Source organism: Emys orbicularis, chromosome 4 (genome assembly GCF_028017835.1).
Source record: "Emys orbicularis isolate rEmyOrb1 chromosome 4, rEmyOrb1.hap1, whole genome shotgun sequence".
Classification (NCBI taxonomy): Eukaryota; Metazoa; Chordata; order Testudines; family Emydidae; genus Emys; species Emys orbicularis.
In genome coordinates this window covers 114,219,374-114,244,728 of record NC_088686.1, presented here as the reverse complement: position 1 = coordinate 114,244,728, position 25,355 = coordinate 114,219,374, and the positions used below count along the sequence as shown (strand labels likewise).

Here is a 25,355-nt window from a genome sequence, read left to right as displayed (position 1 = left end):
GTTCACTCTATATGCATCCGAAGAAGTGGGTTGTAGCCCACGAAAGCTTATGCTCTAATAAATTTGTTAGTCTCTAAGGTGCCACAAGTACTCCTGTTATTTTTACTGAGGTTAATGTAACTGTAGTCAGGTGCACTCTGTCCATTCCTATGACTGATTTCAAGAGGATTACAGTGTCATCACTTACTGCAGACAGTTTGTCTCCAGCCCCCCAGCATGATTCCTTTGGCGGCACAGGCTCTTGCATAAGAGGAGAGGGCCCCACACAAACATTCTTCACTGTTCTTACAGTTGCAGGTGTCATATTTACATCTCTGAGACAAATAAGAAGCAAATTGTTAACAAGCCTGCAGGAGGAGGATTAGAACTATAAAATGAAGACTGTGAAAACCGGGGCTCCAGTACAGTAACTGTAGAACACCCAGTACCTTCTTTCCCATGTGGCTTTCATTCACTCCCATAATCAGAGAGCACAGTAGATGAGCAGAGAGCTACCCATTAGTGAGGGACAAATCCAAAAAGGCTCAGGGTGCGTTTGATTAAGCATGAAAAATGTGGATAGTTCGCCAAACCTTATCTGAACAGCCAAACCTTTTGAAAGTCCAAAGTTTAGCCAGCTTCCTAACAGCAGCCTTTTTTAAGGGAACTTTGATACTTTTAATTCCTGATCAGTCACAACCCGGAAATGTACAAACCCACAGAAATTAAACAGAATAAAAGCAAAAAAATTAGCTGAATGGGTTAAGATCTTCACAAAGGTTCAGCTCAGACTGAATTATAGAAATGAGTAAAAGTTAGGGGGTTCTTTCTGTTCTCCCCAGATTGGTTTGTTTATCCCTCCTCAACAGAACTGAAAGCAGAGGGAAACAGACCAGGAATAAAATGACACATAAATGGGTTGTTGTTTATCTCTGGATCAAGTAAACTCAATTTATTGTTTATTAAGCCACAACATAGATTACATTAATGGTTAAGGGCTGGCTTAACATGTGACTGTCATGGCTCAGTATTCCTGCCTCTCTTGAATTCTCATATGAAAATGAGACTCTATAGTGCCCTTTCACCACACACAAGCCCCACCCCCAAAAAAGCACAATGATTTCCAGCTTCTAAATTAGCATTCTGTGAGAAAGCCTGTTGTAGGAGATCAGGGATGCACACAATGCCATTGGACATTACAAAATTTGAACCATTTTTTTATGGCCAAGTTACAATAATCCCTTGAAAATATGTATATGGTAAAACACATATTAGACCAGTGCCAGAAGGTGTCAGTATAGTATAAAATCCACACCTTATAATATTCCACAGGATCAATGACTGAGTGACATCTGGCAAAAGGAGATTCTGAATTTTTCAGTAAGGAACACCAATATTCAGCATAATTTTCTGTAACAAAAGGAGAGAGAACGAATTATTTTCCTTGCATCATACCCTGTTGCACCATATTGTCACATTACAATATGCAAAATAATCTGACCCAAGCAACAAAATGATAAAAATGAGAACCCTAAACTTTTCTGGGAGTGGAGAGATTACACAGAATCGCTATAAATTTGGCCCACAGTCTCTGATTCAAATACCTACTGGCAAACACATAGTGGAAATCATATCCTATTAATGCAGTCTGCCTGCACAGAATTGTCTTCCTCTAGCTTCCAATTGTTTGAGAACTCATGATCAGAGGATCACAAATCCAAGCTAAACATAAAAAGAAGCAATAATGCTAAGGAAGGTGCACCACTACTCCAGACATTTATTGTAATATATTAACGACTTTTCTTCTGTGTCTTTCAACACAGGGTTGCCCCTGCAATTTCCCTCTGAACTTACCATCTCTTTTATAGAGTCACAGATTCAAAGGCCAGAAGGGGCCATTATGATCATCTAATCTGATCTCCTGTATAACACATACCATAAAACGTCCCCAAAATAATTCCTAGAGCAGATCTTTTAGAAAAGCATCCAATATTCCTTTTAAAATCATCAGTGATAGAGAATCTACCAGGAGCCTTGGTAAATTGTTCCAATAGTTAATTACTCTCACTGTTAAAAAAATATTCTTATTTCCAGTATGAATTTGTCTAGCTTCAACTTCCAGCCATTGGATCAAAACCTACTGCCTGAACAGAAAGCTGAATACTGGACCCTCAGATTAAGAATCTGACACATTACCAAGTAAATTCTCCAGGGTCCCATAGATGACTAATGGCATTTTGAAATAATAGCTTTATTGTGTATTTATTACCATCTGAACCAGGCAGATCAAGGACTTGAACTTGGGTCTTCCACAGCCCAGTTGCATGCCTTAACCACAGGACAATCAATTACTCTCAAAGGGAAGCACCTGTTAGCTGATGTGTGCAAGCCCACAGTACATCAGACAAGCACACACATTATTAACTTATCAGCCTTCTAAATAAAGATTATTATTTTGATACTGCTATTTGACTGACTGTGTATGAGATATAAAATTTGGAGGAAAGAGGTTCTATTAAAATGTAGTATTCTTACCGCTTTCAAAGCTGAGAGCACAAGGGTCTTCCAAATTATCCACTTGGTCTTTACAGGTGGCTTGTGCTTTCCAAGTGTTAGCAAAGGCAGATCCTGTAGCTTCTACCAGCCCACCAGCTGTTTTAAAATCATCACATTCTATGCCATTGAAATTCCCACAAAGACCTGTTGAGAAAAAAATGTGGTGTTTAAAAATAATTATTATTCATTCTTCTTCTAAAAGAGCAACAAAAGAGGAAAAGGATGATTTACCACATGACTAGCAGTCAGATTGTCAAACAGAGGGCTCCTCCAACTCAGTATTAAAATTGCAATCACAAAAGTAGACATTTGGGGGGGTCTCACTTTAAAAATCCAAGCTCTGGGGCAGGTGGTCCTCAACTGGTATTCAGAGTTTTGGGGGATTCTCCCTATCATCTTTGTATGGAATAGTTTCCCAAGCCTGGCCACTTAAGTAATTTAAAACTAGATTGAACAAAGCTGTGGGGAATATATTCCAGTGATCAATCCTGCATTGACATGGGGGTGACGGGTTTATTTAATCTGTAATATCAATAATTCATCTGTAAAATGTGTGAGCTGTGGGGCCATTCTCTCATGAAATTTTGGATTCTGCTCTCATTCTTCCTATATTCAACCACCTAAGCATTTCTGTCTCTAGAGCCGGTGCCTTTTAAAAAATATGTATCACTAAATATGAAAAAAGTGTTCATTCGTTAAGTCTATATTAGTATCTTGCAGGCACACAGTTTCCTTAGTATTTTAATTAGTATGGAATAATTCATTAGCTAGCAATTTCTTGCTATGCCAGTCACAGACCCATCTCACCATCAATGTTAAGAACACACAGCACTTCAGTTGCAAATATTTTTGCTGCATCATTTCTCCTTTCGAAGTAGACATAAGTGGGCACTTACCTTGCAGTTTTCCTTGGGCAGATTGATCCACAATCACAAACAGCTGCATGATTGGAACCAATTGGATTTGTAGCTTGAGACCAAAATAGGTATGCACAATGAGATGGTATGAAGTTGGCTGGAAAATTGAGAAGCTTGCTGGAAAACAAAAGGAAAGAAAAGTCATGTTTCCCTGATTTTTTATTTGTTTTTATCACCTCTTTCTGTTATCATCCAGAAATGTCACAGACGGGAAAACACTAGCCTGCTGAAAGCAACACTTTACATGAGCAGCCCGAGTCACCATCTGCCCTGAAAACTGCAACAGGCAGAGGACCAAAGATCAGATTCTGACAGATCCGATGCTATGAAAACATGGAATATTCAAAGACTATGGTATCAACTTTATAAATGTTACACGTATCATTATGCACTAGTTAGTGATTGTATTCCTGGCTCAATGGGTGAGCTAAAGGATTCTTCCCACAGGAACTAAAGACACTGGATAATAATTAATGCAAATCCCCAATACCGAAACCTCTGGGCAATAACATCTACTGGTTTGACCTAGTTCAAAAAGTCTTAACAGGCAGAGGACTTGAAACTGTACAAAATGACAGCCCTGACCTGGGAGATATTCTCTCTCACATGAGTCTGTGTCCAGAGACAGGCTTTGTGAGAGGGCCCAAAGCACTTTAAAACATACCCGAGATTCCATGTGGAAGACGGGTGATTGTTTGGTGAGCCAGACATGCATATAAATTGTTCAGAGTTTTAAAGATATGTTTTTTTCTGAAATGCTTTTGTTCTGAATAACTAGTACTTGGCTTTATGAGGGCTGGCTGGTCACTGTTAACCCTATCCTCACTGTCGCTGAGACAACAGCAAGTGCTGGACTGAAGTCAGATCTGCTGAGGTGATCACAGTGCATTGCAGGAGTCTGCAGCCAAAGCCCCCATCTGAAGGGAGAGGGTCGTGGGGGATCCTGCCCCAGGAAAGGTGATGGCTAGATGCCTGAGACATAAGTGGGGTGCCCTCCCAGAGAGGGAGAGGGCATGAGAGGCACAGTTAACTCAGGACCGGTGACACAAACCTCTCTTATTTTGCTCTGAAGAACACTGAACACTTAACTATAGTGCCAGCCCCTGCTATATTAACAGCCCAGCTACTTATGATGACTGTGTGGGATCAGGAATCAAACAGATCTCCGCTCTGTGGCATGACGGCTCACAGTGCTGAGTTATATGCTACTGTATTAAAAGCTTTTTTGAAAAATCACAATAAGTAACTTATAACAATAAGTAAGAGTCTCCCTCCCTATGCCCCCCGCTTAACTACCATTTGTTCCTGTTTCTATCTGAAGATCTCCTTGTTCTTCCCACTTCCTCCATGGGCTGGTTTATTTACTTAAGGGTTTGGTACGTCAGGTGTCACAGTGAATGCTGGATACAATGAAAGGAACAGCAGTGACAGTGACTCAAAGGGGCAATTCCCACTATCCTTCTGAGAGGAGAATGATGGTGACTCATAAGTTCCTGCCACTGTAATGATGACATATTCCAGTCAGATTCCTGTTTTAAAACCAATTCAATCTAACACAAAATATCTGGAGCAACTAATGGTAAGACCCTGGACATCCCCCAAATAGAGAGAGGAATTGCCATTCCAGAATAGACCAATGGTCCATCTAGTTCAGTGTCCTCTCTCTGATATTGGCCAGCACTGGATAGCTCAGGGGAAGATGTTAAATCTACACTGCAGGGAACATTTCTTCTGGACCTCACCCAGTGATCAATGTATGCCCTTAAGTATGGAGACTGAGATTGCTTCCCCCCTTTTATCCTACATCCATAAATCATTGTAAGAATGGATGGTATGTCATATTATATCAAATGGAAGCACTACTCAATTGTACATATTAAAAAGAAGTAGCTCTTCAATAAAAGAAGCATTCCAAAATTGAACTCCCTATTAAACATTCCTTGCTTCTAATTTACAAGTGCTGAACTTAATTGATGCTTGAGTTGAAGTCACATCCAAAGAACAAAAAGAAGAGTTGTTTTTGAAGCTACCCATATATTTTAGCATAGGGTTTTCCAGTCACCTGTATTCCCCAGAACTGGGATTCTCAACCTGAGTCACAAACAGGTGTCAGGGGTCATAACTACCCTGCCCTTCCCATATTGCTAAATGGGAGAGGGGTCCCACTATGGAAAAGAGTGTCATAATATGGAAAGGTTTGAGAACCATAGCTGTTACTGATTGGGGCTGTGGATATTTATTCCCAGGAACTGAACTGGGTGAATGTTAAACCAGCTCACTGTATGCGCCAGCTGTTCATAAAACACTCAAAAACAGCTGGGCTCTGACACGCTTGGAGGTGTTATATATAGGCAATACAGCATTATCAAGCCTGAGTGGAAAAATCAACAGAACAGCCCTACAAAATAAATAAACTGGAAGAGCCCTGCCCACTGGTGCCTCTGTGATGTTTCCCAGAAGGAGTCATATGCTAAGGTGAGGCTATTTAATATGTGGCCTGTATATTATATTGCTCATTCTGTAGAGTACTTTGATCTGGATCCTTTCTACCAGGCAATTACAAACTTCTCCTTCCATGTGTGTCTGTCCTCCCTCCCCTCTATCTATGCAACAGAATAGTTTTTGGTAGAGGTGGCAGTGACTGAGAAGAGGTGCTGATCATGGAGCTGGTGACTCTGCAGCGTAAATATTCACAATAAGCAGCGCTAAAAGGATTTGCACATTTTTGGGGAGGTTACTTCAGGATCCTCCCACAACAACGCTCACAGATTCTGCCTCACTGCAAACTTCTTTCTAGCAGAAGAAGGCTAAATGTGACTCTTTCTAAGCACCATCAGCACTGCTCTGTGCTTCACCGCAGGGCGTTGTTTGACACTAATATAAAGTAACTGTCCCATTAAAGCTCCATACCCCAAATGTAAGCTGATGCGTCCATTGAGCTTTCTACTCATGTCAGTTCAGCCACAGAGAGACCTAAGGTCAGTCCCCAAGACCACCAGCCTTGAAAGGAGTACTTAAAGGGGAAAAGGAAACAAGAAGAAAAAGATCCTCTTGTTGGAATTTAAGTGATAGATATAAATCAGAAAACGTTTGCTCTCTCCTCACCAGAGTATATGGGTAAAAATTACCCTGGAGTTAAATATGACATTCCTGGTCCCACCCAGAATATATGCTGGCAGTGAAGTTCATTTCTATCTATTTATGTGAGACACACACAGATTAAACTATTTGCCCAACATCATACGGGAAGCCTGTGCAGCACTGGGGCTCAGGCCAGTGCCTTAACCATAAAGCCATCCTTCCTGATTAGCCTCTGTACACAGAGCCACCCTCTGGTGGTTAGGTCACAAATTCCTCCATGTATTTTCTCAAGTCCCCTTCCTCTCAAGCTCTTTACATTGCAATCCAGTTCATTCCAGCACAAACATTCAGGAAATGCCTCTCTGCCTTTATTTCATCAAAGGCTCTAACACATAAAGAGCTTGTTTTTCCGGTAACATCAGATGTGCATTGGAGAGGTGGTCACATTCCTTACCTGTCACATGAGGCAAGTGCACTTCCAGTTCATTCAGCAGCACAGTGCCATCTGATCTGAAAACCAAGATCTGTGTGCAAGCAAAGAGAACATGTTTAAATTACTGCAACTTCATGTATGCAGAGGGAAGCCCACCACGAACATTAACCTTAAAACTTGGGAGACAAGAAGGGATCATGCTACTTTGTGCAGACAAACTCAATATTCTAGTCACAGTTTAAAAAAGGAGCAATCTAATTAGCTAATGAAGATTCTGTCTGCCCTAGCATCCAGTACATGTACAAAGCTTTGGGCTTGTTAGACACATTTTTTAATGTATACTAAAACAGTTTCTACTAGAGAAAAAATGCTTCAAGAAAGTCACTTATTCTGGATACCAACTTTGCCAAGTGGCTGAAAACATTTGGCACTTGACACCAGTCATGTGTGGGGATTTGCTATAAGCACACACCTTGCCATGTGTTATTTCTTACATAATTGTACAGCATTGATAGAATGATAAGGAAGTGCTTCAGGAAATTCTTAATACAAATTTTAGTATGTACTTTTGGGAACATAACTAGTTTCACAAATGTTATTGTCAAGAGCCAAGAAGACCAGAACTATATGGCAGGAAAGGAGAAGAAAAAATTCACAGAGGTCTAGATACTATAATGATAGGAGCATTAGAGATAAATTAGAAAGAAAGAACAGAAAAAAATAGATTAGACAAGCGGGGCAGATTGAATAAGAGTGAGAATTTCTAATGTCCACCCTCACTATTAATCTTGAGTGAAATTCAGACAGTTGAGAAGCTTGGCTTGATCAGTATTCAGAGTTTGAATCCCAACCAGAACATCTTAGGTCTGCAAAACTGGACTTAAATCTCAATAAAATAAAATATCAAGGACTTCTTATTTCCAATCAGACTGGAAATCCCATGAGAGCAGACTCACAATGCTTCCAGCCCTGGGCAGAACCAGAAAGAAAGAAAGAAAGAAAAAAAGTCAAGCAAAAACTTTTAACTCTGAACTTGTTCAGACTGTGCAGTGCCAATCTGCTTTGGGATTTGTACAAACATTTGGGCTGTTTTTTATTTTTTATGTATTCAACCATCCTTACTCAGGATCCTCAGAGAAAGATTATCAAAAGTAAGTAGGGAAAGAGAAATCAGGAAATACATTGAGAGAATCCACACATCCAGCAGACCCCCGCATATCACTTACATTTTTCTTGTGGTCTATTAACAGCACAACAGTCTTCAAACAGGTCTGTTTGTCTGTGGAGCCACAGGGAGACAGCTCTGCCAGGAGGGAGTGAGTGTCATTTATACCTCCCTGCAATCAAAGTGGAAAAAACCATAAATTAGTACAGTCTGATGGTTTGTATAAACCCCACACTGGCTGAGAAGGGGTTAATTGGAGCCTGAGCGCTCTATTACCCCCACATTATTACACCTGGAGTATGTGTCAGGCTCAGGGATGAACAGGGCCAGATTTAGGGGCAGGCTACCTGGGTGAGCGCCTGGGGTTCCAGGCTTGGGGTGCTGTTTTTGTTGTATAGATCCTAGCATGCAAATTTATTGTCTTATATGACATGGATAAATCATGCATGTAAATCGTGCATCAAAGTCATGAAATGGGCTACAAATGCAATAAAAATAAGGTATTCAAAAGTTTAACAAATGGAGGGGGGGCACCAAAGACGCTCCTTGCCTGGGGCGCCATTTGGTCTAGGGCCAGGGGTAAAAGGAAGGAGTTCAGTGTAGCTGGAAGGAGGAGAGAGATGGTCTGGACTTCCATCTCTGTGGGAAGGGCCAGATGGGAACCAGGCGAAGGCTATAAGCATACAATTAACTCCTAGGGTGAGCCTTGAAAAAGGAGCAGGACTCCAAGGAGACCGCCATGTGCATAACAGTTCCGCAGGAGAGCGGAGAACTTGGGGAAGCCTAAGATAGACTAAAGTCTGAGGCAGAAGGTGCTTATTTTGTGTTTTGTCTGTTTTACTGGAGGATTCCAGGGAGAAGCCCTGAGACCTTCTGCTCTGGAAATAAACTGAGACTGAAGAAGAGCCCAGGTGAGGTGGAAGGCATTATATTTGCTACCATTATTTTGTCAGACATTTTTTGGGACATTCATACTTCAGAAGGGATGGAACTATAGTGTGACCTGTCTGGAAGGCCAAGTCACCACCAGACCAGACCACTAATGTCCCAAGGAAGAGAGCTAGGTGGAGTTGCTGAAATGTTGTTTCATGCCACACAGGAGCACTCCGGGACAGTGAGTCTATGACACAGCGGCAGCTCTTCCATACCCTGAGCTGATTTCTATCACAGAGGACTGAAATCATCTGTTAAACTAACAAACACTGTAGAGCTTTACGTTTGAGAACTTTCTTTCTAGCACTACCACCGGAACTAGGACTTCCTTTCAAAGCTCCAGTGGCAAGCATTCAAGTGTTGGTAAGTCAGATCCTTGTTCTCTGGAGCAATGGGGACCAGGTACTTCAGGGACAAAGGGATGACATAACTCGCTGTGCTCTCCCCCGCCCCCCAATTGACTCAATATCACCCAAACACAAGCATAGGTGTATTACAGATTAGGTAGGACATTTCCAACCCTCATTTCAGATCTATTTGGCAGAGCTGAGTCCTTCAAGTTGCAGGTCCAGCCATCTGTTCACTAGCACCAGTGTGCTCCTCTGGACTCTTATAAGTGAGAATGGGTTGCGTACCATAAACCTGTTCCATAATCGTCATGAAATTGGAAACGACTAAGGCAGTCAGAGTGTAGCCGGCGAGCACAAACCCTCACTACCAGATCAGCGGACACTGGGGATCATGACTCACTTTGAATTCTCTAGTATAGACTCTACAGTGTCCTCCGACCCGAGCCTCAAAAAGTATAATGGAACAGTGATCTACAGCCACTAAATCAGAAGGCAGATGCATCTATATTTGCTATCTGAGAGAAGAGACCTTTAATACACGATACCTTGGACAGCACATAGTAGCAGTCTCCGTGGAAGGTGTATTTCTTCCCATCAAAGGTGGTGATGTGAGCACCTCCTTCCACTAAGCATGAGCCTGGACAGGATAAGTGCTTGCACACCCACCTGCCTGAATCACAGGTGCTATAAACACAAATAAATAAGGAATCAAAAATGGGGTTAGGTGTCAGAGGGACTGAAAGCACTGAAAAACATCTGTATACAGAGCACCATTGGGTCAGGACAAAGTACCCCTAGGTGCTTTGAAAATTTGTCATTGGCTGCTTATTTAAAACTCTCCTCTTCCACATATTACAGACTCAAGATGCCATAAAATTGGTTCACTGTAGCATCTTGATATTGCAACACATGGAAAGGCACCATGACTTTTGCAGCAGGACATATACAAATAGGTAACAACTCTGCTGACAGACCCATGCGCAGTCATTCTGAGAGCGGTTTAGAGTGAATTGTAATCCTTACCATTCTTCACATTCATTGGTGATAGTTTGCCCAGGTGAATACAGGGATCCATGCTGTTTGCAGTGACATTGGTTAACAGACACACAGCCTTTCCCACTGATGTCATCATACACAGTTCCTACAAAACACAACCGTAGGCTCTCATAGTTCATGTCAAAATACCAGCACCAACCAACCTAGGAGAAACTTTGGGAGCAGACACACTCTCAACCAGACCCAAAGTTAATGGTAATTGAAGATATCAAAAGGGGATTAGGCCACAGAGCTTCCATTGTTTTTAATGTTTAATTTAATATTTTTAATGGAAGTTGTGTGGCTAAATCCCCTGTGTCACTTTGAAAATCTCAACTTGAATCTGCACATTCTAAATGGTTGGATTTAAAATACACCTAAACTATTGTTGTTGTGCTATCACTGTGAAGATATTTTCCAAGGTTGGCAACAGGTCTTGAATATTACATTTGAGCTCATTGTCACATATTGTATTATGTAGATAATATATATGTAATTATGCCCCTTCTCAGGGTTACCTACGGGGTCTGAAACTCTACATCTAAAAACATGCATGTCTACTGCTTAACCCAAAGGACCAACTCTCAGTTCAGAGGTGGTAACAGTCTCATAAACCACGTGCCTAGCCGCAGACAGAAATAAAGAGCCTAACTGGGTTAGTGTGAGTTAAATAAAGCCAAGCTAATGCATTACTTTTGTAAACATGCTAGAATTTTATTAATTTACAAGGACAAATTTACTCCACTGGTAAAATGTATTCATTTCTAAAATGTAACTTGCTTTATACTGAATATTTCAGTCCTGAACTCCTTGCAGGGTTTTTTTCAGTGAAGGTAAAGTATAGATAATACAGCCTTTTTCAGATACATTCTGGAGTATATGAAGAGACTTGAATCCAAACCTATTGTCTCAGATAGGACTGAGAGAGACACCTACCTTCAGGGCAGAAGCAGCCATCCATGAAGTGTTCCTCACAAAGGCTGCTGATTTCCAAATGGGAACAAGTGCTTATGCATGGTGAGCTGCTTTCCTGGTAGATCATGTTTCCAGGGCACGTCTTAGCTAAAATAATGAAAGAAAAAGATCAGTGACTTGAATATAAACTCTGTGTTCCACAGAAACCAAAGAGCATATATTGGCTCCAATGAAATCAGTGGAATTGACTCAATTGGCTGCAATTTGGCCAAATGTATTTAATGTGTTTAATTTCTGAACCGCTTTTTTTCTTCTCTACATTCTTTTCTTGCTTCTTGAACAGTAATCCTAATCATGCTTCCACTGTAATTAATGGCAAAAAATCCCACTACTTTCACTGGGAGCAGGATCAAACCATACAGCTTTCAGTTGGAACATAATTTCTACTTCCAATAAATGTCCTTAATAACAAAGACAAGGGAGGGGAAAACAGGAAATATACAAGCTGGGCAGTTTTAAATATTTCACCCAGGATGAAATGATGGCTCTGCCAAGTTTGGGAAGATACTTACGGCAAAACTTTTCTGTCCTCCAGTTTCCAGGCCGGCCACCAGCATGGGAGCATTGGCGAGAGTACTCAGAGATGGTGCTGCAAAGGCAGAAGGAATCCTCAGCTCCCTGGCAGGCACATTTATCCTGCATACAGGCTTGAACATACATCTCCAGGTTCAGACGGGACTCACAGTCAGCGAATACTGAAGAAGTCAGCAGACTCAGACACTCATCACGCTAAGGAGGAGGGGGGGAAAAAGAAAAGTTTAAAAGGCATCCCTGGCCCCCGAGTTTCTAGAGAGGTTCCTTTGTGCTAAAATGGTGCTTGGCTTCTGGACATCACTATGGTTACAAAAGAGGGATGAGTCCAAGTCTTAGGTTATCTCTGGATAATTCTGTGCCAGAAACAGCACACGTGCAACTAAGATCTTTCATCAGTTCTACTTCTCCTTTTAGAAGGCATAACAATGTTAATACCTTTGGAGTTAGTTAGGGACATGGTATGTGCCTTGGAAAGTTCCAGGCTCTTACCCATCTCCACACTCAGTGGTCTCCCCATATTGCAGGAATGTCTCCAGCTAAGTAAAGTTGACCACTACGATTACTCACATGCTGATTACAGGTTGTGACAGTCTGTGTTTCATCAGGGTCCTCACATACTGTGTTGGGTTTGTTAATCTTTTGCATATTTCCAAATGTGATCGGATTGAAAATCATGTCTATGAGGAAGATGTAAAAAAGTCTTGATAAACACAGCAAACTTAACAATACACATCTGATTCCTGGCACTTTAGTGATCAAGCAAACTGTTTATTATATATCAGGCATTGTACTGACTATTTTAATACTATTAAGAAAATCCATTTCAGATGGACATGAAAAGCTCACTAGTATTCCGACAAGTGAGAAAATCTACACCAGGAGTTCTCAAATGGGGGTCGGGACCCCTCAGGGGGTCGCAAGGTTATTATATGGGGGGTCACGAGCTGTCAGCCTCCACCCAGCTTTGCCTCCAGCATTTATAATGGTGTTAAATATATTAAAAAGTGTTTTTAATTTATGGGGGGGGGTCACAGTCAGAGGCTTGCTATGTGAAAGGGGTCACCTGTACAAAAGTTTGAGAACCACTGGCCTACACCAACAGAGACTCCACAGAATCAGCTGATTCACTTGGAATATAGTACACCATTAATAATTTATCTCTGTATCTCTTAACAATTGCTGGAAAATCTCCGATGGAATTTAAGTTCCTGTACTATAAATCCTACCTTTGCCCTCTTTGATGCTTCCACATACAATATCTATACACCTGCTTTACATGGTATCTATATATACTGTCAGACCACTTACCGTTAGAGATAAATTCATTGTAGAGCTGCTGTCCATTGTAATCCCCACAAAGACCACATGTATGGTTGTTAAACTTGGCATCCAGCTCCAACTAAATAATGAAAACAAAACCAGAAAGAAAATCAGCTGTAGCACTAAAAAACAACAACATTCCCAACAAGAATAAATTCACTAGCAGGGGAAGTTAATAGAGGAGAGTTAGTGTATGCCTCTCCATTGTACATTAGGTTTTAGTACATCTAACATAATAGTAACACAGTCCAATGCAAACAATTACCATGGGAAAATAAAAACATATCATGGAAGAATGTGAGAAGTTACTATACCGTGACGATGCCTCTTGTCAACATTATGTCAAAGCTTAGGAAGAAAGAGTGCTTTATATAAATAACTTTTTTCCTTAAGGGGTGAATTTATTCCTGGCTGGGAAGCTGAATAACAGAGCACAGCAATCCTCCAAGAGACAATCAAATGGATTGCAGATCAGAATTTGTTAGGATTTTTTAACCAAAATATTAGCTGTTTCTCATTCCCGTCTCATCTTCTCTTGAGAGTGAAGGAAAGTTCATTTCTATGCCCAACTCCAGTCACATAATGGACAAAGGAACCTTCTCACCCAGTTGGAAGAGGCTGCTTAACACAATGACTCTGTTCAGCCTATGCTAATTTGTTAAAACCGAATAGTAGCAAAAGTAAAGTTCAGTGTCATACATACCATCAGTGAATCTTCACGGTTCCACATTAGAACCAGGCCCGCTCTTGAATAGACTTTAGTGTAGATTTCACTGCTCTCAATCAGCAAACCGGAACTATAGTATGGTGTTGTTACACTGAGAAGAAGACAGTCAAAGATTTTGTATTAGATCTAATGTAGAAAACAGAAAGGAGTAAACTGAATGTCTTAGGTGTTGCAAGAGGAACATCAGAGTGCATAGAAGAACCAGGCTCTGCAGATTACACTTTTCTGGCCTCCATCTCTGAGTCCCACACAGCTGTCCTCTGTTGTACAGGACAGACTCTGTTTAGCAGGGAATTAAATCCCCTTCCTCTCAGATACTTGCTGAGGTAAGTCATATTTTGTTTGACCTGGTTTAAATTGCTCTAATCAGCATTCATTCCAGTTGGTCACGGAAATCCAGTTCAGATTCTTCCTATTTCAAGGAAGTTTTGAAGACTTCTCTGTCTGATGCTTACACAGACTTTATTAGATAACACTTATCTCCTGTGGCCATCACATGTAAAATTTCAGATTTGACATTTTGGTGTAATCTGGAATTTACCTTGACAAGGCAAGGCAATCTCAGAGCCACGGGCTCCTTAAAGAGATAGATTCTCTATCTCAGGTTAGGAAAGAAGGCAAAATGCCAGCGAAGAAGTGTGATTCAGTCAGTAAAAGCAAAAAACAAAGGACCTGAACCTGGGAGAGCGAATATTCACTGCTAACCCATGATTGAGGTTCACATAGCAAATGGGCACAAGGAACTGAATTAGTGTCTTTCATTTTCCAAAAATCATACACTATTTCAGGAGACTAGATATCCCCTTTAAATAAGCTTTATTTTTTGAGAGAATGGCCTAATGATTTGGGATGGGAACAATGTAGACATGGGGCCTGATGGTCAACATAAGTGGAAGAAAAATGTGGGGAGAAAAGAGCTTGTTAAAAGCATCAACATTCAATAATCTAATTATAAGAGACGAATCATTAATAGAATCAGCAGAGGTCATTAATTTGACCCAAGTATCTCAAACAGGATTGAACAAAAATGCTGCTGACTGATAAGAAGCTGATCCACTGAATATCCACCCTTATGTTCACTGTGTACACAAGCCACAATGCAGAACTTGGTTGGGTGATAAAAGCATTCCCGCAAACAGCTTCTTACAATAAAACCTAAATAGCTCAATACTTGACCAAACAGAATTAGTTACATTGGAATCCAGCCAAACCAATGAATAGCTATTTCCTTCTCTACACAGTTCTCAGAGCAAATGCTATTGCTAGTTTAATGGTGTGTGCCCAGGCATACATCTCCTCTCATAATTTCTTTCCTAGCCTTTCACAAGGGTATTTTAAGTCTTAATTTCTTGGTGCCAGAGCTTTTCTAACTACTCATCTTGCACATTTCTAATGCATGCAATCACGTTAGCTAGGGTCTAGACACCAAATAGAAACTCACAAACTAACATTCCTACCACAAGCTACAGGTCACATCATGAACATTGGAGCATGAACATTTTTTAAAGAGAATTGTAAAACACTAGGCAGCTACTTGAGAGCATGGAGTCTTCTGGAATGGAACTTTTCTAATGCTGACTCTAAGCTAGGGAATCAGAACAGAGGAGTTTTGTAGCATTTATGGAACCAACACTGTAGCACGAAGCCTTGACATAAATAACTGTTCTTTCTTCTATTCTGATTTCCACCTTTGTATATTTAATTTCTTTCATTCTTTGATTTTATAATTGTTTCTTTTCTTATCTTATACAGGGTACCTGTAAAGTAGTAAAAATCCAATTCTGAAGATTGCCTGTGTGGAACATGCAACTATATGCCGATACTGGAGTTTGCAATGGGGACCCACACTTACTAGGATGGCTATGAGTATCTGCTATGGGATGGTGTTTGGCTTGCCTGTGTGTATCAGCTATGCCATTGAGATGCATAGAAGTGGCATTTCAAAAATCTTTATCTGCTCTATGGAGCCCAAAATTCTGTGGCAATCCACAGAAGAACTAGAAAGTCTTAGGGTGTGTCGACACTAGAAATGTAATATAAACTAGTAATTACTGCGGTGGTACATGTCCACACTACCCTCCTTGGGTCGGTAGTGCACGTCCTCACCAGGAGTGCTCTACCAGGAGAGCCCTCTCAGCTCCACTGGGAGCACCCTGCTGGGACCCTGGCTGCCCCACAAGCTCCCGGGTTCCCAGAGAACTGCCTCCTCTTCACTCCCCCTTCCCCGCTGGGAGCTGGGGGAAGCTGCCTAGGGCTTCTTGCCCTCGGGGAGCGGGGACCAGTTGCCCCAGCTTCTTGGCATCCCCACCCCACTCCCCGCTGGGAGCCGGGCAGCCTTGTCAATTTGAAATTTGAAAGGGCGCCAGGGCTTCTTGCTGTGGCTCCCAGCTAGCAGCAGGGTCCGAAACCGCCAGGGCTTCTCGCTGTAGTGCAGACACTGACATAATTAGGTTGACATAAGCTGCCTTATGTCGACCTAACTGTGGTGTAGACGAGCCCTTAGAGACTCACTCTTTCCAGCACTCTGCTGATTGATATCTCAGGACCCCTTTCAAGCTGCAGAAGTACTACCAGCAGTGAAGGACTAAGTCCGAGTGCTGAACTCAGACCCAGCCCGTCTCCCCTAGGCAGAGCATGGTCATCAAATCATTCCATATTATGATATGACTTGAAGAAAAGATGTCACCAAATCACCATCTGAAGAGCTATCTGATTACCATAATATCCAGTATTAATTTTGTGTTAGTAGTCAATGGATTGGGTCCTCCCCAGCCACTTTTTAAAATTCTATAGCTTTCATTGCATTGGCATGTAGTGATATTTTATATGCCACTGGGACATGTGCCAAGGGTATGGTTTAAAGAGTATGAAATTCTATAGAACACTGAATCCTATACACAGTGAAAACCTGTTCCACGAGTCTTCTTTTATTAGGGTTTTATTGTTTTATGAACAATACATAGGAGAAGAATAGGTTCAGTGCATGGGAAAGCAATCTTTAAAGGACCCCTAAAAAGCTGCTTGTGAATTTCTTTTTAACACTTTGGTGCACAACTAGGCAATCTCTCATTTTTGGCAGTAATATATGTCAAAAGACTTCATGATATTTCTGGATATAGTCTGGCTTGGTGCCTGGAAAATAGAACGTTATTTTCTATTACTTAGTAGGCATTCACTGGACTGGGTTTGACAGTTTTTAATAAAACCTGTCAAGTACCAGAGGGGTAGCCATGTTAGTCTGGATCTGTAAAAGCAGCAAAGAGTCCTGTGGCACCTTATAGACTAACAGACGTACTGGAGCATGAGCTTTCGTGGGTGAATACCCACCATGCATCCAACGAAGTGGGTATTCACCCACTAAAGCCCATGCTCCAGTACGTCTGTTAGTCTATAAGGTGCCACAGGACTCTTTGCTGCTTTTAATAAAACCTGGGCTCTAGTTAGAGGCAGCAACAACAACAGAAGGGTACATATTTATTTGATCATGTTAAAATCTGTTAAACCTGATCCAGGTTCTGGCACCCTTACTCCAGTACCTTACCTAGCAAGTGTCTCATTCGCTTCAGTGGGTCTATTCGGAATATTGTGTTCCTTCCCCAGAATTTCTTTTGCCTGGTGAAAGGCTCACAATAGATATCTTAATGCTACATATTGTACAGTTCTGTTTGTCTATGGAACCATCTTACTGGACATTTCTTTGAAGAATTATAATACTCGAAGAACTCACATTTGCTCATCCACGACAACCGCATTTTGGGTGAGGTAGATTACAGTAGCCTTTATGGTTATCAGGACATATTGGATGTCAGGGTGTCGATTTTCATTCACAGCACGCTGGACGTGGACTGAGAACTCCTGGTAAGACTCTCGGCAGTCAGAAGCAAAGTTGTAATCACAGAGTCCAGGGAACTGGTAGAAGTCGCCATCAAAAGTTTTGAAATGATTGTTCCCCCAGGTACTGCAGACGTAGTGGCCATGGTTTTGGGTTCTGCCTGTTAAGTTATGGAGAAGGGATGAAGAAAGTGAAATAAAGTAGCTAGCACCCATTGATAATAAGCAACATTACACAGCAAGACAGCTAAGGAATGATACTTAAATGATTCAGCTATGGCATACTACTAGGTTTACACAAGAAGATAATCTGCTATGTATACAGAACAAGCCATTTATAAATATATACTCAACAATTTGCCAAAACACCAAATCCCCAGTGTTTGCATAATAAACAGACGATATGTGCATCTCTCTGGCTGAGAGTCATGCATTTTTACATGCAGCTGGGGCCTGCATACCTCTTGGAGTTCTGACTGCATGTGTGATGGATGAGAGCACTTGCCTGTTGAAACTGAGAAGTAGAAATGGGCACAATTGGTTGCACATAGTTTATTCTCTGAAAAAAGCAGTTGCAGTAAGCCTGAAACTATTTCTGAATTTGAACAAAGTTGCCAAATAGGTTTGTCTCAAATAATTTAGGGGGGTTCTATTCACAAAGGGACTCAGGCTCCATTCACAGAAGAAGAAAAGGTGGCCGCTCCTTTATACCTTAGAATCCTTGTTAGGGCACTCCCCTGAGATGTAGGAAACCTGGGTTCAATCTCCCCCCTCTGCCTAATGTAGTGCAGGGACTTGAACTTGGGTATCCCACATTGCCAGAGTCTGCCATAGCCAGACTATAGAGTCATTGTCATACACTCTCTCTCTGGCCCAATGACTAGTCAAGTATTTTATACAAAATGGAACAGCTTTAACAGGAGAAACTGAGAGATGCCCCTCCCAGAGTAGCTGATGGCCTAGCGGTTAGGGCACAGGCCAGGCAAGTGCCCTAACCACTGGGCTAAAGGAGGCTCCTCTTTGGCCTTTTTATGAACCTAACCCCTTAATTTCCCTTGCTTGTTATTGTTAAAATGTCCGAAAATGAAACCGAATGCTCTGTTCAACTTAAAAGAAATTTTGGTTGACCTTTTTGATTCACTGAATTTTTTCAGAATTTGACATTTTATTTGACCCAAAGCAATTTTTTTATTTATTTATTTTTCAGAACCGCGAGTGAACAAAATAAATCAGTTATTTTCCCAGCTCTACTAAGAAGCTTTAACACTCCTGTCATATGACACTCCCATACCATTAATGGAGGCTCAGGCCAGGATGGCAAGTGTATTAATGTATTCTAAATAATTTTGTCACTTTTCCAATTTTTTTGCAAGATACTTTCTTTATATGAATTAATCCCTTATGTAATCCAAATTCCAAGTGTGAATTAATTATTTCCATTAGAAATAGTGACTTGGAGTACCATCGATATTCACAACAACTCAAGATAAGACAACAACTAAACTATGGCAGGAAGGTAAGAAGAAAGCAATAGCAACCAAATGTTTGGAGGTCTCAAACTCATTCCACCACCATTTGTCCACAACAGAAACTGACACAAATTTAGCACAATTTACATTCTCAAAACTGGAATTGCAGGGATTGTTGTAGATTAGCTTTGAGGTTCATTGTCAGAGCTTTGTGTGGTAAGGGAAGCAGCCAAGCAAGTATCAGCACCCCTCACACTCATAAACACTAAATTAACTCTCAGTTTTTAAATTGAGTGAACAAAACCATAGGTCCCCTTGAACAATTCATATTTAAAGGCATCAAGACACACTGTATGTAATACACACAACAGAGCATCATATTTACAGCTCATGGGTCTACTTTGATGCTCACTTTCTCCAGAGATCTATATGTAACACTGACAGACCCTGGTTGACAGCGGGCAGGATCGAACCTGGGGCCTTTGGAGCTTAGTGCATGAGCCTCTACCACATGAGCTAAAAGCCAACTAGCTGTTAGCTAAGGCTGTGGAGCAGACTCAATCTCTCTCTCTTTAAGTGGTCTCAGTGCCACTAGATGGGACACAACACCATACCCAGGAGGTGTGTGGGTTACATATAGATATTGTTTGCTTTGGGCGAAGTTCAGGGATCATGTAGATCTCCTAATTTCTCTACTTTCTACTCCATCCAAACAAATCCTTGTGTTGCAGCATCGCCCTCTTCATTTAAGGAAGGGTTCACATCCATCCTTCCAAAGCCCATCACTGCTGATTCTTGCATCCACTAGAGATTGGGATTGGAAAGCGATCCAATGTGTTCCCTTCTTCCCAATTACTAACATCAGGTGCTCTCCTAGCCATAGTGTATTCAAGAAGGGACCAATCCCAGGATCCAACCCCCTGATCACCTGCACAGGAATGCACCACCCAGCTGTACCAAAATATTTGCTATTTTTCAATAATACATATTCATCCTAACACCTCAAGCTAATTAAATTGGAGACTCATTCTTTTAGAAAGGTAGAGTAAGAAATTATGGACTAGGATTGCTGAAGTAATAGGTTAAAAAATGATCTAGTCCAAGTGTTAACAATATATACATCTTTTGGACAAGAAAGCATATACTGCTATTTCTGAATAGCCAAATGCAGAGTTTTCCTTATGACACTCATCCCCTTTCCCTGTTGCTATTGCTCGGTACCTGCCAAACTCCTGCAAACCTTCATGCTAGGCAACTGTTACTTCATCACATACATCAAGCTAGAGATCAACATAATGGATTCAGCCAGCCACAGAGCTCAGAAAGAAAACTATAGAATCTTCCTCCAAAAGAAGCCGCATCTATTTCAGCTCATACATTTGGTCTCAGCATTTGAATGTTAAAAATGAAGGGAGGATATTTGATATCATAATATTCCCTTTAATTATTTCATCGCGTGTTTAGCTTTTTCTTAACTGCACTAGTTAAATTTTTCCACTCCTTTCCAGTGGGAAATTCCTCACCATCCCATTTCTAGCTCTTACCTTTTTTAATTTCATTCGCACAGGAAAGAGCCAGCCACAGTGCAAAAACGCTGGCAAGTCTTAGCCCCATGGTGGCTAAGCTGGCTGCACTGAGAACGTCTTCAGAAAACCTCTCTTTATATAAGGGCCTTTGGTACAATTAATGCCATCACAGGGGAGGACATGTAAAGTGAGAAGGAGGAGTAGGAGGAACACAAAATGGGTGCAACGTTTACTGAGATAAGAAAATAAACAGATGTCGGTTTTTTTCATAGCAAAATTGGGAATCCGGCATACAGGATGCAGTACAATATTGATTCAGTTATCATGCAACTGGAATGTTATTGTCTTTTTATATTTTTAGCTCATCTAAGCTTAACCCACAATAACCCTTGGCAACGGAGAGTAAACATTTTGGGGGCAGTTGAACAACAAGGGAATCCCTTAAATGAAGCTTAACCTGGGATATCCTCAAGTGTCTGCTTTGAAACCAAGAGTTTTTAATTTTGCATTATTGCTCAGAGGTATTTATGTACAGATTAAATAATGTTTGTAAAGCACCTTGAAGATGATATTGGCACTTGTGGGTAGGGCCCACCAAATTCACAGTCCATTTTGGTCAATTTTACATTCATAGGATTTTTTAAATTGCACATTTCATGATTCCAGTTATTTAAACCTGAAATGTACGGTGTTGTAATTGTAGGGGTCCTGACCCAAAAAGGAGTTCTGTGGGGAGTTGCAAGGTTATTATACAAGGAGTTGTGGAACTGCTGCTACCCTTACTTCTGCACTACTACTGGTGGCGGTGCTACCTTCAGAGCTGGGCAGCTGGAGAGCAGCGACTGCTGTCCGGGAGCCATGCTCTGAAGGCAGAGCCACCATCAGCAGCAGCACAGAAGGAAGGATGGCATGGAATGGTACAGTATTGTCACCCTTACTTCTGGGCTGCTGCCTGCACAGCTGAGTCCTCAGTCAGTAACCGCCACTCTCCGGCTGCCCAGCTCTGAAGGCAGCAGCACAGAAGTAAGGATGGCATGGTATGGTATTGCCACCCTTACTTCTGCGCTGCTGCTGGTGGGGCGCTGCCTTCAGAGCTGGGTGCCAGGCCAACAGCCGCCGCTCTCTGGCCGCCCGGCTCTGAAGACAGCACAGAAGTAAGGGTGGCAATACCAAGCCCCCTGCAGCTCCCTTTCTGGTCAGGTCCCCAATTTGAGATATGTTGGTCTCCCTCCCTGAAATCTGTATAATATAAGGTAAAAGCACACAAAAGACCAGATTTCACAGGGGGCAGGGCCGGCTCCAGCTTTTTTGCCACCCCAAGCGGCGAAGGGGGGAAAAAAAATGATTGAGCTGCCGCCAAATTGCCACCGAAGAGGAAGAGAGGGAGTGAGGGACCCACCGCTGAATTGCCGCCGAAGACCCGGACGTGCCACCCCAAGAACAGACGGATTGCCGCCCCTTTCTATTGGCCGCCCCAGGCACCTGCTTCCTTCGCTGGTGCCTGGAGCCAGCCCTGACAGGGGTAGACCAGATTTCACAGTCCATGACGTGTTTTTCATGGCCTTGAATTTGGTAGGGCCCTACTTATGGGCTAAATGTTATTATTATATGTTATCTGTTGCAAAATTACAGTGCAATTAACTCTTGGGATTTCTGTTCTGGGACTCATACAGTGCTAGATCCTCAGATGGTATAAATCACTGAAATACACCTACTGAAGATCTAGCCCATAAAGTATATTGTATTGAAAAGTATTTAAAATCTCTGGGGGGTGCTGTCATGCAACTTCAGGCACTCAATACCAAAAACAGGGTCCACAAAACATCTCTGCAGTGCTACAAAGTCCACCAAAAGTTTATGGAGGGTCTCACAAAGCAAACACCACTATTTTAGGCTTTAAGTAAAGAAGGAAGAAGTTGTAGTCCACACCCATCAGCATTAAACCTAGACAATGCAGGTTTTCACATAGAATGCCACCTGCACCATTTATTTTTGTCATCAATAAATTGCTTACGTGCTGCTTTACTGATAATCTGTCACTCCCTCTTATTCCCCTAGCCCCCAGGCCGGCTGTTTCAAAAGACTGCAGCCTGAAAAAGGCTATCATGCTGGCTCTGCTCAGTACAGACACAGGAGAGAAAAAAGGGGGGATTCTTGTGTGAGTTACAAAAACTGAAGTTAGTTCATAGCATTGCTACAGAAATAACTGCCTTCTACATGCATTTTCTTCTCTCTCTCTCTCTCTCTCAACTGTTCCTCATCACAAAAAGTTTCCCTATAACCTTCCTTAACAGGGAAAAGACACCTTCTCATTTCAGTATGTCTTTGGCTAGGTCTACACTACTACTGTCCCCTGATGTCAAAGAGAAGGATCACACTGAAGAGAAAAATCACATCCAGTCTCTTCGCACCTTCTCTTTCCCAGCCACAACTCAGCTCACAATATATTATTGAAAATACTGAAAATACTATTAGGTGGTGGCAGAAGGGTGTTTTGAGTTGTTTTTTAAATAAATCATTACATGTTCCATAATAGATCTTTAGTACTTTGAGAAACTTCAGTTTGGCTTTTGACTATAGCATAGTAATGAAATTACATTGTTCAGGTTTCAAATTTTAAATGATTTTAATTATTGTTAACAGGAGTGACAAGATTCCCAGTGATGGACATAAACTGAATATGCTGCCAGAGCATCTTAAGCTGCTTGCCAGAGTTTGATCCGGGTGGTGCTCAATCCACACCCGTAGGGATTTGCCGTGATGATGATGATGGGTGGATGGATGGATGAGTTTAGCAAATAATGAGTTCAATCAGAAATCTGTCATGTAAATACACCAACTCTCAGGCCCCATCCAACCCACCCTCGGGGGATCTTACTACTATTTTTTTAAAAGTGAATTCAGTGCTGTACTGGTGAAAAGCTCCAATGACAGCATCAACATCAATGTACTTGGGACAATACCTGTGGGTTTCCAGGAGGATGATGCTGTGGAAATCAATTCCCCTTTGCCTCTGCCCATTCACCAACCAGCCATTCCCATACCTAAATCACATAGAAGCCTGAGATACAGAGACCACATAGAGTGAATCCTTCAGGATGGGTCACTACATTGCCTGAAGACACTCTTCCCCCCTCTCATATTTTGACCCAGTAGATCTGGTTTTCCCGATCTTCTATCCTCTGTTTGTGAACTATTGGAAGGAAGGATATTATCGTGTGTGTTTGAGAGTGGAGAGGTGAGAAGGAGTTTGTACTTCTTTGAAGAAGTTATTTTAGTGATGTGGTTCAGTATGGAGTTGGGGAAAGTGCAAACAGAGTCTGCAAATGTAAGCACTTATTTTCAGGTTGGGTTTTACCTTCGATACTATTTTCAGTATCAAAGATGTTTGAGGTGGGGAAATGAGGAAGTATCCAGCAGAACCAGAAGGTGTTCTGCTTGTCTGTAATTCTAAGTTCTGAGATATTAATGTTTTCTTTCATCTTTCTACCTCTAACCCCATTGATACCTTATCACAAAAACACTAGACGGTAGTGCTCCAGCTCAAGTCACAGATGGAAGTGTTACTCTCTATGCACATCCCTCAGTTTTGCAGTCATACATAGATGACTTTTGGATAACACTCCGGCAATCATGTCTACTCCCTGGCCATTAGAGTACACTTTGGTCCACACTCCTACTTCAGGAAATTCTCACTATAGCCATTCTTCTATTGAAAGATTATGATTCTTTCATATTTTTCTGGGGAGGCTTATTTTACAGCCTAACTTTTTGAATGTGGATAGCATTTCTATTTAGCTGTCACAATTTCACAGGTTTAGGGTCAAAGATCGATATTTAGGTCATCAAATCATGCTCATCTGAGCAATTTACATAATTATTCAAAGTCCTTGCAAGAGACCACAGAAACCTTGGATGGGATATAGATTGACATTCTGGAGACAAGCATTCCATTTTTCTCTTCCTAGCCCTGAACCTGTACTGGATTTATAGTACTTATAGTAAGCTTTTCATCTTTTCAGCCATTGTGTACATAACTAAATCCATAATTTACAGTGCTCACCACACAGAGTGAAGGGACAGACAACAGCAAATACAAAAATATGCCTAGCTTGTATCTGAGCTGCTACACACATTTTCCAGGACAACAATAGCTTATCATTAAACTTTCAATCATCAGAAAATACATCACAGATAAACACTGAACCAAAGCAGAACTTTAGTTTTTCTTGTTTTCATAAGCATTCTATAAAAGTACTAGTGTGACTATTGGACAAAGCATTGGAGAATAAGCACTAGAAAACATACCATAGAGAAGAGTCCTGCCATGGTAAAGGAAAGGAGGAAAAAATCAGTTAACCTAATAAATATTTTCTACCCCTCATTTCTGTGATTCCATAGTTTAAATGCCTAAGGACCAGATCCTCAAAGATATTTAGGTTTCAGAGTAGCAGCCGTGTTAGTCTGTATCCGCAAAAAGAACAGGAGTACTTGTGGCACCTTAGAGACTAACAAATTTATTTG

General features: G+C 41.4%; 1 protein-coding gene across 1 annotated transcript in view; it reads right to left on the bottom strand.

Moving 5' to 3' along the window:
• MUC2 (mucin 2, oligomeric mucus/gel-forming) overlaps positions 1 to 20,919 on the bottom strand; it is a 59,953-nt gene extending 39,034 nt beyond the window's left edge. Inside the window, 15 exon segments of the mRNA XM_065403347.1 lie at positions 188 to 314; positions 1,295 to 1,389; positions 2,515 to 2,679; positions 3,432 to 3,569; positions 6,988 to 7,057; positions 8,193 to 8,303; positions 9,960 to 10,098; positions 10,438 to 10,555; positions 11,386 to 11,511; positions 11,937 to 12,153; positions 12,526 to 12,635; positions 13,267 to 13,357; positions 13,982 to 14,096; positions 17,733 to 17,997; positions 20,850 to 20,919. Of these exon segments, the coding sequence (XP_065259419.1) occupies positions 188 to 314; positions 1,295 to 1,389; positions 2,515 to 2,679; positions 3,432 to 3,569; positions 6,988 to 7,057; positions 8,193 to 8,303; positions 9,960 to 10,098; positions 10,438 to 10,555; positions 11,386 to 11,511; positions 11,937 to 12,153; positions 12,526 to 12,635; positions 13,267 to 13,357; positions 13,982 to 14,096; positions 17,733 to 17,997; positions 20,850 to 20,919 (1,957 nt within the window).
• Positions 20,920 to 25,355: the final 4,436 nt, after the last annotated feature.